The 17,451-nt window shown below is 40.7% G+C and overlaps 1 protein-coding gene across 1 annotated transcript in view; it reads right to left on the reverse strand.

Annotated features, from left to right (window-relative positions):
* GUCY2F (guanylate cyclase 2F, retinal) overlaps positions 1–17,451 on the reverse strand; it is a 92,659-nt gene that overhangs the window by 53,621 nt on the left and 21,587 nt on the right. The window contains exons 3-5 of the mRNA XM_019955606.2: positions 12,009–12,363; positions 10,552–10,636; positions 6,584–6,680 (exon numbers count right to left, since the gene is read on the reverse strand). Coding sequence (XP_019811165.2) covers positions 6,584–6,680; positions 10,552–10,636; positions 12,009–12,363 — 537 coding nt within the window. The remainder of the gene's footprint in view (positions 1–6,583; positions 6,681–10,551; positions 10,637–12,008; positions 12,364–17,451) is intronic.

Raw genomic sequence — 17,451 nt, forward strand, 5'->3', positions numbered from 1 at the left:
CCTAGAGAAGTTAGAGTGATTCAGGGGGATAAGAAAGAACACCAGTCATAATTCAGTGTGGCACCCTCATTTACAGACAAAAATGAGAAAAAGATGAAAATCTAATATTTTGAAAAAATCAGGCACAGAACTAGGACAGAATCCCACCTTCTGGCTGTTAGGCCTAGCTCTTTATGTTACACCATCTTGCATGCATGCTCAGTCACTCAGTCGTGTCCAGCTCTTTGTGACCTCATGGACTGTAGGCTGCCAGGTTCCTCTGTCCATGGAATTTTCCAGGCAAAAATACTGGAGTGGGTTGCCATTTCCTTCTCCAGGGGATCTTACCAACCCAGGGATCAAACCCACATCTCCTGCATTGGCAGGCAGATTCTTTAACACTGAACCACCTGGGAAGCCCATACCATCTTGAATGACATCCTTTTTCTATGCAGGCAAGCTTCATGACACAAGGCATCTCAGAAAGCAATAAGATGGTAGAGAGTAGATCATCTGCCCATGATTTATAAGTCTGATGCTTTGTAAGTCCAGGTGGTGCTAGTGTTAAAGAACCTGCTTGCTAATACAGGAGATGTAAGAGATGCAGGTTCAGTCCCTGGGTTGGGAAGATGCCCTGAAGGAGGGCTTGGCAACCCACTCCAGTATTCTTGCCTGGAGAATCCCACCAGGGAAGTCTGGTGGGCTACAGTCCATAGGGTCACAAAGAGTCAGACACAACTGATGCAACTTAGCACACACATAAGTCTGATAAAAGAGGGCTAGGAAGTGCAGTTAAATGACAAAAGGAAGGATTGTCTGAAATCTTTGTTAACTTTTAAAATTGAACATCTTCAACTGAACTTAATATTTTCACCTGAACCAGCAGACTTATTTTATATGAAGAAATATCTTAAAAAACAAATATCTTCTGACCCAGGGATTGAACCCTTGTCTCTTACATCTCCTGCATTGGTAGGCAGGTTCTTTACCACTAGTGCCACCTGGGAAGCCCAATAAATCAACAGGTTCCTCATATTCTTCTCCATGTCTCCAAATATGCCTTTTTAGAATTATAGCAATGCAGACTTAGTAGTCACATTGGGTATTGTCTAGGCTATTCCCCACCCCCAACTCCAACACTCTCATTTTATAGTGAAGAAACAGAGATCTAGGGACTGGAAGAAGAATGTGGATGTTATATTTCTGGTCCTGTGTGTTCTTTCTACCACATCATGCTTTGTTTCACTCTTGTTTGCCAATAAAAATTAATCTTAAGTACTGTCCCATACTCTGCCCTTAATAGTCTTTGATAAACTAAAAATTACCAGTTGATTTAGCCCCAAGCTCAGTTCATCCTACCAAGACAAGACTATCACAAAGCTCCAAGGCAATGGTAAACTACACCCAGCCCTTAATGTGTTGATATCCCAACAGCTCAAGATTCAGACAGGATGGAAAACTTGACTCTTCACATAACCCTTGCATCAACCTGAACCCTCCTCAAGAGAGCAAGGCCAGAGAAGAATCTACTTCTCTTTCAGTCTTTGTTTGCCTATCTCAGCAGGAGCACTTAGATTAGTATATTGAGTTATAGACCTCTTCACAAAGGCCAAAGGAGAAAGCAAGAGAATCTGCCAAAATCCACATACATTTGGACTTCAGCTTCACTTTCTTCTAAAAATTTCCTTTCCTGACCTGACTTCTCCTGACCTGCAATATTTCTAGACTGAATTGATTTTATATTCACCAAGAGTTTATACTTTCAGACATTCCATTTGGATGGAATTCTTGACTTGGCTTTGACCAATTAGACCCAGCCAGCTGCAAGTTTGTGACTACACAACATTTAAGGAAAATGTATGCTTCCCCATCTTTTCCCATCAGAACCCCTGATTCAAGCCAAGTGCCAAAAAGGATGTGGAGGTTAAGAGCTATGTTCTCCTATGGTAACACCATCCCTTTCTACCTGGACCAATATAGTCAAGAAGAAGAAGAACACTCCCTCTGAGACTATCTATTTCTGTTGCTATTCATTTTTATTAAGCCTATGGTGAAAAGTGATGATTATTGTTTTAACTCTCATTATGTCAAAATTTATGCACAAGTGAAAGAAAAGATCTATTATCATGAACAAGATTTTAAAACCTTAGGTACTTTGTTCATCTGGAGGTAGCACTATTCTGCTATTTATGGTGGTTTTCTGGGGACTAGTATGAAAGCCAAACATGTTTTGTGTCTTAGCAGGAAAGAGAGAATGGGCTTCCAGGGGACTCAATGGTAAAGAATCCACCTGCAATGCAGGAGACCCAGGAGATGAAAGTTTGATCCCTGGATCAGGAAGATCCCCTGGAAGAGGAAATGGCAACCCACTTCAGTACCCTTGCTTGGGAAATCCCATGGACAGAGGAGCCTGTCAGGCTATAGTCCATGGTGTTGCAAAAGGTTGGACATGACTGAGCATAAATGCATGCACAGGAAAGAAAGGAGGCATAGTTGAAGGAGGTTTTATATTTACTGGACCATCGCAAGGCCTATACAAAGGAAAGGATAATTCAGTTCAAAATTGTTTATTGTTTTGATACTTTAGGCCCAAAATGTCTAGGCAATTGACATGAATTGTCATTTTGACATTTCAAATGTCAAATGAACATGGAACAATAGACTGGTTCCAAGTTGGGAAAGGAGTATGTCAAGGCTGTATATTGTCACCCTGCTTACTTAACTTATATGTAGAGTTCATGTGAAAGGCCAGGCTGGATGAAGTACAAGCTGGAATCAAGATTGCCGGGAGAAATATCAACAACCTCAGATATGCAGATGACACACCCTTTTGGCAGAAAGCAAAGAGGAATTAAAGAGTCTCTTGATGAAAATGAAAGAGGAGAGTGGAAAAGCTGGCTTAAAACTCAACATTCTAAAAACAAAGATCATGGGATCCGGTCCCATCACTTCATGGTAAATAGATGGGGAAACAAGGGAAACAGTGACAGACTTTATTTGGGGGGGCTCCAAAATCACTGCAGATAGTGACTGCAGCCATGAAATTAAAAGATGCTTGCTCCTTTGAAGAAAAGCTATGACAAACCTAGACAGCGTATTAAAAAGCAGAGCTATTACTTTACTGACAAAGGTCTATCTAATCTAAGCTGCAGTTTTTCTAATAATTAGAGTTGGACCATAAGAAAGCTGAGAGCCAAAGAATTGATGCTTTTGAACTGTGGTGTTGGAGAAGACTCTTGAGAATTCCTTGGACTGCAAGGAGATCAAACCAGTCAATCCTAAGGGAAATCAGTCCTGAATATTCATTGGAAGGACTGATGCTGAAGCTGAAGCTCCAATACTTTGGCCACCTGATGTGAAGAACTGACTCATTGGAAAAGACTTTGATGCTGGGAAAAATTGAAGGCAGGAAGAGAAGGGGATGACAGAGAATGAGATGCTTGGATAACATCACTGACTCAATGGATGCAAGTTTGAGCAAGCTCATGGGAGTTGGTGAAGGGCAGGGAAGCCTGGAGTACTGCAGTCCATGGGGTCACAAAGAGTCTGACATGACTGAGCAACTGAACTGACTGACCAATAAACAAGTACGGATTTTTAAAATAAGTTTATTTCCTTTGACCAAAACTTTACTATATATTGCTTCATTTGGACAATGACTACTAGCCATCTGCTCTTATTATTGACCACCCGTTTCAGGATAAAATACTTTGTCACAGAATTGAATCCTTGTTCTCTTAGTACTAGGTTATCTAGTTGGCTTGGTTTAGAGCTTGTACTTCAGTATCTACCCTTTGTAATTGAGGTAGGAAATTTCCTACAAGCTATATTGAATATGACAAATCTAGACAAGTTACACCACGTGTGTTCCAGGGTCCTTTAGTGGCTTCAAAATTAGAAACTAACATCAATATGCTTTGATGGCATAAGAATAGAATGTACCTTTCAGCCACTGTGATCACTTTAGCATTCAGCAATACATTTCCAGGAACATGATGTCAACCTTACAAAAGGATCCGGTGATTTACACACGTAATGGTTAGGATTGTAATTGAGACTTAAAGCAAACAGCTGAACATTTCATTTGATTCCAGATGCACAAGGTATTATCCTGTAAATCCATTCTCACCCAGACAACTAGTTAAAGCATGCTTTTTAGTGTCGCATTTAAGCAAATGATCAGTTCTGTCAGAGATAATTATTTCTCAGATCTTGTATGCTGGTGTAGCAAAAATAGCACATGGGGGCAATGTGAGGTGTGTGCATCCTCTCCGGACACCATGCCACCACCATACTAGAATTTGCAAAGACTACTGTCTTTATTTCAACCACACAGACTGGGCACAAAGAGGCACGTGCGTGCTTATGTGCTAAGTCACTTCAGTGACTGACTCTTTGTGACCCCATGGACTGTAGCCTGCCAGGATCCTCTGTCCATCAGATTCTCCAGGCAAGAATACTAGAGTGGGTTGTCATGCCCTCCTTCCCAATCCAGGGATCAAACTTGTGTCTCTTAGGTCTCCTGCTTTGGCAGGTGGGTTCTTTACCACTAGCACCACTTGGGAAGCCCTACAAAGAGGCACACTCTCCCACTACTAGCTAAATTCAACAAAACTCTTTCCTACACATTCTCTTTCACAAACTCTTTTTTATGCTGTTTTCTCTGCCTAGGATGCCTATCGGAGCCAGGCAGGTAATATAAATTAATGAAATAAGCTGAGTGCATGCATGCTTAATGGCTCAGTCATGTCTGACTCTTTGTGACCCTATGGACCGTAGTCTGTGAGGCTCCTCTGTTCATGGGATTCTCCAGGCAAGAATACTGGAGTGGGTTGCCATTTCCTCCTCCAGGGGGTCTTGCTGACCCAGGGATTGAACCCACACCTCCTGTGTCTCCTGCATCACAGATGGACTCTACCCGCTGAGCCATCGGGGAAGCCCCAATAAGCTGAGCAGAAGACAATGGAGAGCGATGCAAACTGTGCCAAACGGCAGACACTGTTTTTATAAATTTTTCCAAAATGGCAAACTACTGCAGAGTTCCAGCCAATTGCCACAATGATACCCAAAGTTGATAGATCTTCCAACTTGTAAGGAATACCCAGAAATCCAAGGTTTTATGTGTAACCTCATGATTCCAAAATTCTGGCTACAATTTTTATAACCATAAAGATCAAACAAAAGTGGTTACCAATTTGTGACCTGGGACCTAGACAAAGCCCATCCTTTCTTAAGACCCAGATTTGGTTCTGGGTCTCTGAGAAGTCTTCCTCCAGTAATCTATCTCCTCTGAAGTTCTACTGTATGTCTGGTGTCCTTTGTGCAACATGGCATGTACTGACTCTTCTGTATGGTATAACTTGTCTCTCTGACTGTAATCTCCATGAAGCCAGGGACTATGTGCCATCTCTTACAAAACCTAGCCCAAGGCCAGGACATAGTAGCAGGCATTAAATGCAAATAGCCAATACAACACAATCACAATCAGAACACCATCCTGTGTTAAATCTCTTTCACTAGTTGATTGATCCACCAAGCTTTTCACCTATTACACTATCAGCACCACATCAGGTGCTATGGCTGACATTAAAAACAAAAGATGTACCTCCGCCCTTGGGGAATAAGCAATCACGTGTTGAGTCCAAATGTACTCAATATACAAATGTATATAAAGTCATTGCTACCCTATTGTTCAAAGTACTTCACTTTCTCAAAACTGTTCTAAGCCAGCACTATCCAACAGAAATGTAATATGAACCACATGTGTACTTTTAAGTTTTCTAGTAGTCACATTTAAAAAACCTAAAAAGAAACAGATGAGATTAATTTCAGTAATGTTGTTGTTGAGTTGGTTGCTCAGTCATATCTGACTCTTTGAGACCCCATGCAGCATTCCACGCTTCCCTGTCCTTCACTATCTCCCAGAGTTTGCTCAAACTCACGTCCATTGAGTTGGTGATGCCATCCAACCATCTCGTCCTCTGTCACCCTCTTCTCCTCCTTCTCTCAATCTTTCCCAGCATCAGGGTCTTTTCCAATGAGTTGGCTCTTTGCATCAGGTGGCCAAAGTATTGCAGCTTAAGCTTTAGCAATAGTCCTTCCAAGGAGTATTCAGGGTTGATTTCCTCTAGATTAACTGTTTTGATCTCTTTACAGCCTAAGGGACTCTCAAGAGTCTTCTCCAGCACCACAATTTGAAAGCATCAGTTCTTTTGTACCCAGCCTTCTTTATGGTCCAACTCTCACATCAGTACATTACTGGAAAAACCATAGCTTTGACTATTTGGACGTTTGTCGGCAAAGTGATTCTCTGCTTTTTAACACTCTGTTCAGGTTTGTTATAGCTTTCCTTCCAAGTAATATAGTAATACACTTTATTTAACCCAATATATCCAAAGTATTATCATTTTGACATGTCATTAATATTTTTAAATATTAGAATTAAATACTTTACATGTTTCTGTACTATCCTCTAAATCCAACATGTATTTTACTCTTACAGCACATTTCAATTCAGCTAGCCACATGCAAAGTGCCTGAAAGTCACCTGTGGCTTATGGATACCACCAGGGGCCACACAGTAAGAGAAAGGGATGTTCCTTACCTTACTGCCAAAGTGGGGATTGATAAATGTCACATCCTCCAAAGTCAGTAGAATTCTGTTGGGTCCTTTAATCAACTGGATTTTATTTATACGATGTCTGAAACAAGCATAAAGTCAGAAGGTCATGGGGGTTGGATATTTTGCAAACCATGGGGTAAATTTGCCCTATGATAGAAGTTAAAAAAATATACAAGATAATTGACAGAGTAAACACACAGGGATGTTTACCACACTATCCACAGCAAAGAGAGAGAGCAAGTCTGGGCCTCATAACTTTCAATATTATGAAGACCGAAAGAGAAAAGTGCAAATGCTATTAAAGAAGTATCAGAAGGGAGGGTGCTGCATAGGGATGGGTATCTCAGACGATTAAAACAGTGATTCCATATCAAGGGCACATTCAAAACAACACCTCTGAATACTTTTAAAGAATACAACACCTTTTCTCATTTGCCATATATTCTATATTTCTCTATTTGCCATATATTCTAATGATACCAGGGCCAAGAATCATTAATCTCAATTTTACAAATACAAAAAAATATTAAAGAAACAAAACAAAATTAAGCAAATTGTGTGAGATACCATTGCCTGAGGCAGAGCTGGAGCCTGAATCCTGGGTGTCTGGCTGTGGGCCCAGATTCCTGCCCACAAGACCACTTGTCTTGCAAAGTTGCCAAAGCAACAGGTTGAAAAGTGGAAAAATTCAATCAGTTGGCTGCTTTGTCTACATGATTCCAAACAAATGGGCTGACTGGTTTTTTTTTTTCCTTTGACTGAATTGGTCTCTTGTCTGAGCATTACATAGACACAGTTTAAACCTGATTCTCTCCAAACATGCCCATTAATTTGTGGAGAATGCAATTATTTCTAACAAATCAATTAGTAGACACAGAAGTTTATGATGTCTACCCACACAGTCAGGTAGGTCCTCAGCTGAGCTAACTGGGCAACCTGAGGATCTCGAGGGAATCTTGGGATTAGTTCGTGTGGTTGTTTTGTTCTGTTTTATCTTGGGGGCTCTGATAGCTAGTTTGGATTCACTTTTCCCATAATCCCTTAACGGTCACCCTGTGGAATGCATTAAAGCAGACAGCCAGAATGGGGGGAATCAAAATGCTTTGTCAGAAAAAAAGAATGCTTTGTCAGGTTTCCCTAAGAAGTCTGAGGTGTCACTGTAGCTTTAAGTACCAACAACCCAGACAGTTTTTCTCAGTGATTCCACTGATTTGTAAACAAACAATTAATGTGTTTCTAATTGTCTGCCAACAAATATGTCCCTTACCATTGTGGAAGCTGCTGCCCTGCAGAGAAAATTAAAAGAGCCCTGTAGTGAATTCTTGGGTAGAGCACATGAATCTTTTGGCAAAGTAAAGCATCACTCCCTAACTTATCTATTTCATATGTGCAATGAATTGTCTTAAGGCAGGCACACCTGTAAAAATAATCATGCTACAGAATACACTCTAGTAGAAAGACAACTGGACCCCCCAATCCAGAGATCTGAGATGCAGTGCAGATTCTGTCATTAATTAACCAGATAACCTTGGATAAATAATTTAACCTCTTCATGCACCAGTGTCCTCATCTCTTCAGCAGGATAATAGTCCTTGCATTACTCGCTTTACAGAGTTGTTTTGAAAACCAAATGAGATAATATATGTGAAAGTGCTCTGAAAAGCATGAAGCACTATGAAAGTATAAGAGCTCATTATTACCATTATCATCATTAGTATTACAAAGCACGGGAGAGCTTTATAGAAAGGCGAGGCAATCTGGTTCGGAGTAAAGAGAAAGGAGGAGTTCAAAGAATCCTTTGTTTTGGGGTGGTTGGGTTCTTTGCACGTCTTTCTTTTTGAAAAGAAAAAAAAAAACTTAAACAATCAAAACACAGAGAAAAGGAAGGAACAGAGAGCCACTCTCCTGCAAGTAATCACCATCTATTACCGAAACTCATCAGCCGCTCAGCTCTTCTGATTGCAGCCGTGGTGGGCAGAGAGAGGGAGGAAGGCAGTGAAGAGAGGGCATCTTTTGTGCTTTGTTAGCTGAAGAACCAAGACCCAAGTGACTCTGGGAAATGATGTGCCTCTCTCCCATCTCTGAGTTTTCTGTGACCACTTGAAGTACCAATTGTCTCAAACTCATTTTCCTCTCCAATCATTTTCCTCTCTAATCATCTCCCTCTCCAATCATCTCCCTCTCCAGTCTTCTTTGCCCTTCAGCCTACAAGCTCCAAACAAATCCCCCCCTCCATGACTTTTTTTTTTCTTTTTTTCTTCCCTCCCTAAGAATTACAGGTCAGGCTCCCTCTGAGCCCAAAGAACAGTCCATTTCATGGGAAAGACCAGTCAGATCAGTCATTTGCTGGGGGTGGGGGGCAGTTGTCAAATAACATAAGCAGCTGAGTGACTCCATTTTCCACCCTGCCATGCCATCTTTTGCCATTGGGGAGCTAGAGCCTACTCCTTTTCAAATCTCTCTAGAGGAGGAAGATTTTGATTGGAGGGTATTTATATTCACTAAAAGTAGCTCATGATGTTAATTAAATACTTTATTCCTTGGCAGCAGCTAAACATTAAATTTCTGTTCTGAGTAGGGGTATGTCACCGTCACAGAAATCAAAAGAAAAACTTTAAACTATCATCTTTATCCAGTGTGCTTTAACAATTCATAAGCTACCTACAACTTTGTTTGGCTTTATCAAGTCTCTAATACTGCGGAGACTGGATAATAGTAGTTTTTCACAGTGATGCTAACATACTAAACACTAGGAATAACACCTGTCAGTTTCAATCCAGGATTTTACATACTTGTTAGAATATCAGCGCTGGAAGGGCTCTTAAAGATCATCTAATCCAATTCCTTCATTATACAAATGAGAAAATTCTGGCCAAGAGAAATAGTGTCTTGTCCAAATTTACACAGATACTTAAGACACTCTATAGACACTTTTTTCCTTGAAATTTATGCAAACAGCTCCACCCCATTCCCCACCAAGTTCTTGTCATATTGTTGTTAGGACCACCCTTACAAAGAGATAACAAAGGTGCGGCTTGCAGAGTAGAAAGGGTAACGTGGGAGAGTTGTGGTTGATTTAATTTTTCCAAAATCATCCTACTGTGGGGAGGAATCAACTGTTGAAGTGTGAAGATTATAAGAAAGGGGTGTCATATTATAAAGCCAGCTTAAGCCATTTATCCCTGATCCTGAATTAGTTCATCAGAGTAGTTGGTCATGAACTTAAGGATCTGAAGAAGAAAGATAAAGACCTGATGGTAATGATGATGGTGATGATTAGCTAGGACAGATTTTGTCCAAGCAAGAATGATAGTAAAAATCTGCAATAGGATACCCTGGGCAAAAGTGATGACTCTCAAAGCAAGGATTCTGGGTTCCTAACAATCAGCAGGAGAGTTCCATGTGCTTGAGAAGGAGTTGAGATTTACCATTTCTTGGGCACCTACTGTGAGGCAGGTATTGTTCTAGGTACTTTATTGGCTTTGGTTTATTTAATCCCCTTTACAGTCCTGTGAATTTATGCCATTATTCCTAAATCTTAGATTCTAGCCAAAGTTTGCCTAATTCTTTGAACTTGTTAAAATATCCCAGTCCATACCATTTGCGGAGGGAAGTGTTTCTAGGAGACTCTGCCAGTGGAAAAGGGAGCACAGATTGGGGTAAGCAGTCCCTAAAGTACTAGCCCTCTTATTTCACGATACCGTTGAGAGCCAGATCAACTCATAGGCAACAACACTGACAATCACAGCTGAGGAAGTTATTCTTGGCATCATGAAAACACTTCACTCTAAATGGAGCCGGTAGGGATGGTAAATCACTATGGAAAAAAGAAAATCAGTGGGTCATGTAATGAGGCAATTGTACTGAAACATGACTTCCCGGAAATCAATATTAACAAGGCTATTATGGGCTTGTAGTTTTATATACAAAAAGAAAAAAAAAAAGAGTACCTTATAAAGTAAGCAAATCCATTAATAGACAGCAGGGCTATAAGCAAAGCAAGGCAGACCATCAAAGCAAAAGTAGGGTTGATGCCTGCAGAGAGGAAAAGGAAGGGAAAGAATGGCATCAGAAAGAGGCTGTAAATAAAGGGCACCACGGAGTGACTCCTCATGCTTTCTGGTGACTCTAAAATCAAGCTACATCTACCTAACTTATTTCTATTCTTTTCCAATACAGTCTGTCTTGTTGACTTTATGAACACAGAAAGCAATTTCACTGTTCTGAAGCAAAACTACTCACCACTCTGACAATAACAAATCACATGAATGAAGGCTGACCCAGGTGTTTCTTTGGAGAAAAAAGTTCATGAATGGAAAACTTTGAGTACCTTAATTTAAGTTGAACAGTGATATAGTTCTTGAGAATAAATATGTTATTTCATCTGTGAAAGGTATTATGTTGCCTTCATAAAATAAAATATCTTTTTAATCCACCCAAGCCCACAGACCTTGTGAGTTATAGATGAAAAATGTAGCACTTGTCCTTCAAGGTTGAGCCTGGTTTTGATAATTATTGTTTTCACTAGGATGTAAATTGTCCTCTGCAAAAGCTAAGTGTTTGGATGGATTACTAAGATTTCAGAGGGAAATGATGCAAGTGAAGAGGTAGCGAGGTGCTAAAGCAAAAGAGAAGTTGAAGTCTAATTCAAATAGATGCATTTGGTTTTAGAAAGGTGTGGGGTATACCTGCATAGGAATAATATAGATCCTTCCAAATTTCTCCTCTGGCTCTTGGAGATTTGATGGAGTGTCCCCACTTCCACAAACCAGAGGGTTTCCATCAGTCAATCAAACTGCCAGTATTATGGGATGCCGACCGTGTTGGGTGGTTGAGGGTGGGGCATAAGAATTATTAGCTCTGGTCCCTGCCCTCCAGGAGCAGTCCATTTGGGAGGAAGAGACACAATCAATACACAAGAAACAATTGGAGAGCAATTTTGTACTAAGCTGTGAGGTACAGACTTTTAGTTAAATGGGAGTTCAGAGAGGAGAGGATGGAGAAATTGTATTTCCGTGGTGGAACCTGATTGACAGGATTTGGATACATCAAGGGAAGGACAGGTAAATTTTCTAGCAAGGGAAACAACTGCAGATCATAGCATACAAAAGACCAAGATAAAGCATCATGCCTTCCTCTTACTAGAAAAATCTCTTTGGGAGTGGAATCCTTTTAAAAATGACTGCGAGCAGCTTTTAAATTGTGGATGGTTATTCAAGGCTGCAAAGTACCTCTCATTGTCCTTATTATTTTAAATTAACTACATAGAGTTCCAAGCTGTTTACGTCACCTGACTGCAAATGATTGATTTTGTAGTGTCCCAACATTAAAACATGCCTTCCCCTAAACAGGTTCCCTGTAACCCAAGCTGAGCCAAATTGACTAACTGTGATTTTCCATTCCTTACCTCCTTGGCAGATCTTCCCATCTGCAAACCAGCATTGTGCATCTGCTCGAGGGGGCCTGCCACCAGGAAAGTGAATAGGGGTCTCTCCGAATCGTAGCAGCTCCGTTTCCATGTCCACAGTGTAGGTACTATGGAGTTCCCATTCTTTCCAGTTGGTGTCCAGGATTACATATTCTGAAATTCCATTTCCATTTGAATCTGTCCTTATCAACTGGTTGAATCCATAGAACTGCATGTTTCTGGAATGCTGAACCAGGCTGGCAGCACTAGCCCATCCATTTTCTTTCATAGCATTATTCATGGCTTGTGCGATAAAGTAAATTGAATTGTAGATGGTTCCAAACAACGGCGAAACCTATTTTTAAAAATTACAATTATCTTGAGCCCTAGTTGCCCTAGAGCAATCTCAGAGTATATTCCAAGCCTGTGTTCATTATTATGGGCTGCACGTCTGAGTGGAGGTGAGCTATGAAGACCCAGAGGGGGAAAAAAAAACAACAATTGTTTCTCAGGACTTGCTTGGTTTCTCCCCTGATTTTTTCTGTTTTTCTCCCCCAGGCCTTCACATCTTTAAATATATTAAATATGACAATTTTATGAGCAAACCAAGTCATACACAATATATTTTTATGCTTCTAAACTAAGAAAGTGATTTAGAGTTATAAAGTGGCTAAAAAAAGTATGAAATAGACAAGAGGCACTCAAAAGAAATTTACCAGGTTAATTACTGGGGCATTATGCATGGTAAAATCATTTGGTTGGGACTACTAGAGTGGCTGGTATATGTGGTAAGACTGTAAATAATGTGTCTCCATAGTCCATGTCTCTGTCCCGACTTTATTCAAAATGGTTATTCTCTTAGATACATGCACTCCAGAGAAAGTTAACACTACAATACAGTTTTAAACACGTACCCCCACACGTACACATGCAGACATACATATTGACACATACACACCCACAAATACAGAGCCGAATGTTGTTGTGTTTGGCGAAGGTAGCTTTTAATCAAAAAACCCCATAATCTATTGCTGTGTAAAGTGGCAAAGCTTTGGTGAGAAGCCCTTGTAAAGCAGTAAGGCTGCTACAGTGAACAACATGATTCTTCCTCCTACATAAATATGATTTTTTAAAAAAGCATTTGTTTATTGTGTCTGATACCTCACTCATTAACCTTGAAAGTTTATTTTTGGAACAAACCTTGTATCCATTTTCCAAAAAGGTGGATAAGAAAAGTGAATGATCCCCCCCACCCGCCTTGCCCCAACACTGGCTTCATGGTTTCTCATAACATTTCACTTCTAGGATGGAGTTCAAGAAAGCTATGGTCATGCCATTTTACTGAGCTTCAGGGAAAGCCAATACTTGCTGCTTCAGTTTCACAAAGTCTAGAAAGCTATCCTCCTGTAACAATCTTCATCTGAATAAAAGGGTTTAAAATTGAGTGAATTAGTTTTTTTTTGTTAGAAATACAAATGAAGATGCAGAGAGGTGTAGCAGCTAGCAAAACACTGTCATGTCTTGAAAATGAAGAGCAGGGGGTTTTCAACCCTGGCTGCACATTAGCATTACCCAAGGAATGTCAAAAATACTGATGCCAAACCCAACCCAGCTAACAAAATGAAACACTTTAGGTTAGGAACCCAGTAATCAGAATTATGAAAAGCTCCCCAGAAATTTTAATATTCACACAGGATTCAAGACCAACAGTATAGAAGAAGACACACTGGCCTGTGGGTCTTTTCCTAATGCCATATGTTGCACAAGTCACTATTCCCCTCTCTGGGCTTCAATTTCTTCCTCTCTAAATTGAGGATACATAATCATGAATGGAGTCATCCAGTCTATCTTACTTCCTAGATATGAAAAGGAGTCCCAAAAATGTTAAGTGATTGGTCAAGGTCGACTAGCAAACATTTGGTTTGCTGTTCAAAACAGTCATATGGGCTTCCCAGGTGGCTCAGTGGTAAAGATTGAACCCAGGGTTCAATCCCTAGGTCAGGTAGATCCCCTGGAGAAAGAAATGGCAACCCACTCCAGTATTCTTGCCTGGGAAATCCCATAGACAGAGGAGCCTGGCTGGCTACAGTCCATGGGGTTGCCAAGAGTCAGACACGACTTAGTAACTAAAACAACAAACAAACAGCAAAACAGCCATAAGATTTTGGTCCACATCAAAAGCTCTTTGATATTTGCAGGACCATTTGTTCCTGTCCAAAATGTCCATGAGCATATTCTGTCCATGTCAAATGGTTCTGGAGAAGACCAAATACCAAGGACGTTTGGCATGGACCAAACATCTTATGGCTGTTTTGAACATGACTATATGGTCCTGCAAATATCAAGGACCATTTGGCAAGGACCAAATGTATTATGAACCAAATGTAGATAGGTGTTTTGGTCATGACCAAATATCAAGGACATTTTGGTGTGGACCAAATTTCTTACGGATATTTGGGACAGGATCAAATGTCCTGCAAGGGTCATGGTCACTCACCTAGGCGTAAAATCAGGACTAGAACCCAAGTCTGTTGATTCTGTTCATTTTAGCATTCTTGATTGAAATACATATTCTCTATGGTCTCTTCTAGTTCTGAACTCCTGTGAAACTTCCCAAATCATGATCTAGTTCAGGGAGCAATTTGGCTTGCAGACTTTTTTGTTTGGCTTGTTTATAGGTTCTTCTTAATTCCTCTGACCTTCTATCATTGATGTGCCTACAGCTCAGTCCTTGGTCCTTGGTCTTCTCTATCTAAACTAACTCCCTTGGTGATCTCTTCTGCTCTCCTGGCTTTAAATACCACTCTATGCCATAAATCCCAGATGTACACTTCCAGTTAAGACCTGTTTCCTAAATTCTAGACTCATACAGTCAACTGCTTACTTGGTATCTCTCCCAAATCAAGCTCCTGATCTTTATCTCAAATCTTTGTGCTCCATTTACAACAAGGCTTTCCTATTTTTGTTAAAAGCCACTCCATTCTTCCAGTTGTTCAAGCCAAAGACCTTGCCCCAGCAACAGAGCTAACTAATAGCAGAGAAGAAACCAACATCTCAATTTTCTGAGCTTTATTCCAATGATCCCCCTTCACCACCCTACCTTAACACACACTATAGAAATAAGCATGGTGAATGGATGACATGTGCTGCCACTAAGGCATCCACACTTAGTTGCCTAGCACACACTGAGGTCCCTTTAGGGGGCTGCACTAACTCTCCCTCCTGACATTCTCAGATGCTCCAGTTAATTGTATTTAGGATTTCTGCAAGAGTCTGCCTGTTCCCTGGGGCTTGGTAGGTTATGACAATAAGTGAAGGCTGGAAGGTAGAGGATAAAATCAATACTAGTAAAACAAATGAGTAAAAACCCACAGGGCAGCAAGTCCCTGAAAGCAGGGAGAATGCTAGTATTCTGTTTCGAAAGGTACAAAGCCTTCTGGGAAAGGGACTGCATCTAACCTACCACCAAAAGCAAAGATTTGAACTCTTAAAAACAATATCCTCACCTCAAGGCTGACCCATCCCATGGGATTTTCAGCTGACCAGCCCTCGCTGCCCTCAGATCTCTCGGATTGACCCCTGTTAAAACTCACTGACAGCAACTTCCCAAGATGAATGAAACCTGAAGCTTATCCTGCAGGATTCTCTAGCTTCCACCACATATCACACACATATACACACACATGCACATACTCACACACAAAGAGCCACAAAAAGTATGGTAGGGGGACTTGAAGCTAAGGGAAAGAACACAGCTGTGGCAATAGCATTCATTTGCAAAAGAGGGGCTGTCACTATGACCCACTCTCGCTGTGAGGGCTTAGATTTGTGTTCTAGCTGGTTTTGCCATTTTACCTGCTGTGCCTTCAACAATGGTAACTGCCCCTTCCCATAAGCCAAAGGCATACTCTGTTAGCATTAGTAGCAAAAGCTCTGTAGTTGCAGCTGTTGCACATAATGAGGAAAAGAAAAAGTAAAGGATGGGACAAGGGAAGTAAGAACATTCTTTACAACCCTCTGTGTTGGCTTCTGACTATAGTTCCAAAGAAGCAAGACAGGATTAGCAGGACCTACTTGTCAGGCAGATGACCTTGTTATATCACAGATCAGAATGGTGAAACCACTCAGCCTATTGGTTTTGACTACTGTATAGACCTGAATCAGAATGAATGAACTGTGAATAAATGAATGATAATTGAGATTTAATCTTTCACTGTTACTCAGATATTTTGGTCTTCCCTTGTGGCTCAGCTGGTAATCCGCCTGCAATGTGGGAGACCTGGGTTCGATCCCCGGGTTGGGAAGATCCCCTGGAGAAGGGAAAGGCTACTCACTCCAGTATTCTGGCCTAGAGAATTCCATGGACTGTATAGTCCATGGGGTCGCAAAGAGTTGGACACAACTGAGTGACTTTCAGTGATTTTAGCTACCCTAGGCCTTCTGGAGCTTGTGTCCAGGAAATCAAGGTCTGGGTCAGGAGCAGTGATATTTGAATTTGTTCAGTGTAATGATTTTTGCTGTCATTAAGTTGACTATTATCAGTTCAGATTTACTGTGCTTAAAAGACACAAAATGCTTCCAAAGAATTTTGACTTTGGAAGTACATTAAAATACACACACACACATATATATATATATATACACCTGGCTTGGAAAGCACCATTTGAAGGACAAAATGGCAACATTACCTTTGAACAAAAAGCCAGGTGCATACAGAGATCAAGAAACCAAAAGGTAACTGAATTCTTGTAATTAAAGGTGGTACCGCCAATAATGAATTTCCTGAACTTAGCCAAGAAATGGCTAATAGCCTAATCTGTTTGGCATGATACTCATGAACATCACACTCTTATTTTATATAGAATAAAGCACAAAGACAATTGTAGCCACTATGAGCGGCAGGCAACCTTTTCGGACAACCTGTCTGGTAGGCCCCCATCCTGGAAAGCTCTAGTCTTAACCACATCCCCATCAGCCTAGCAGCCCCCTGCTAACCACCCATATCTATAGTAATGGAAAACAATACGTGTAGGAGCTTCAGGTCCCCCAGGCTTGCTGAGAAATCCAGAGGACTTCTTTTGCTTAGCCAAATAAGGTCACATTTGGAAAAAATATTCAAAATATGTGTTCTAGAAACATGCATTTGTAGCCAATAGAATTTCATTGAAAACAAGGATTGGGAATACAATGAAAGTGAAGAAGGCAGGAACCAAAACCTTATTTCAGAAGTCTTTTTGTGCCAATATATAAAGGTACAAAGTGTAATCCTTGTCCAGTCATGCTGAGACCAAATTAGAAAGTTTGTCACTGATATCCCACCCCCCAATCTCTCCATTCAGATTTATTTTTCTATTTTTACATGTTTCCATAATGTCCTATCACCTCTTCTATTAGAGGAAAACAATCTAATGTGTGTGTGTCTGTGTGCGTGTGTGTGCTTAGT

The sequence above is a fragment of the Bos indicus genome, chromosome X (genome assembly GCF_029378745.1).
Source record: "Bos indicus isolate NIAB-ARS_2022 breed Sahiwal x Tharparkar chromosome X, NIAB-ARS_B.indTharparkar_mat_pri_1.0, whole genome shotgun sequence".
NCBI classification, from domain to species: domain Eukaryota; kingdom Metazoa; phylum Chordata; class Mammalia; order Artiodactyla; family Bovidae; genus Bos; species Bos indicus.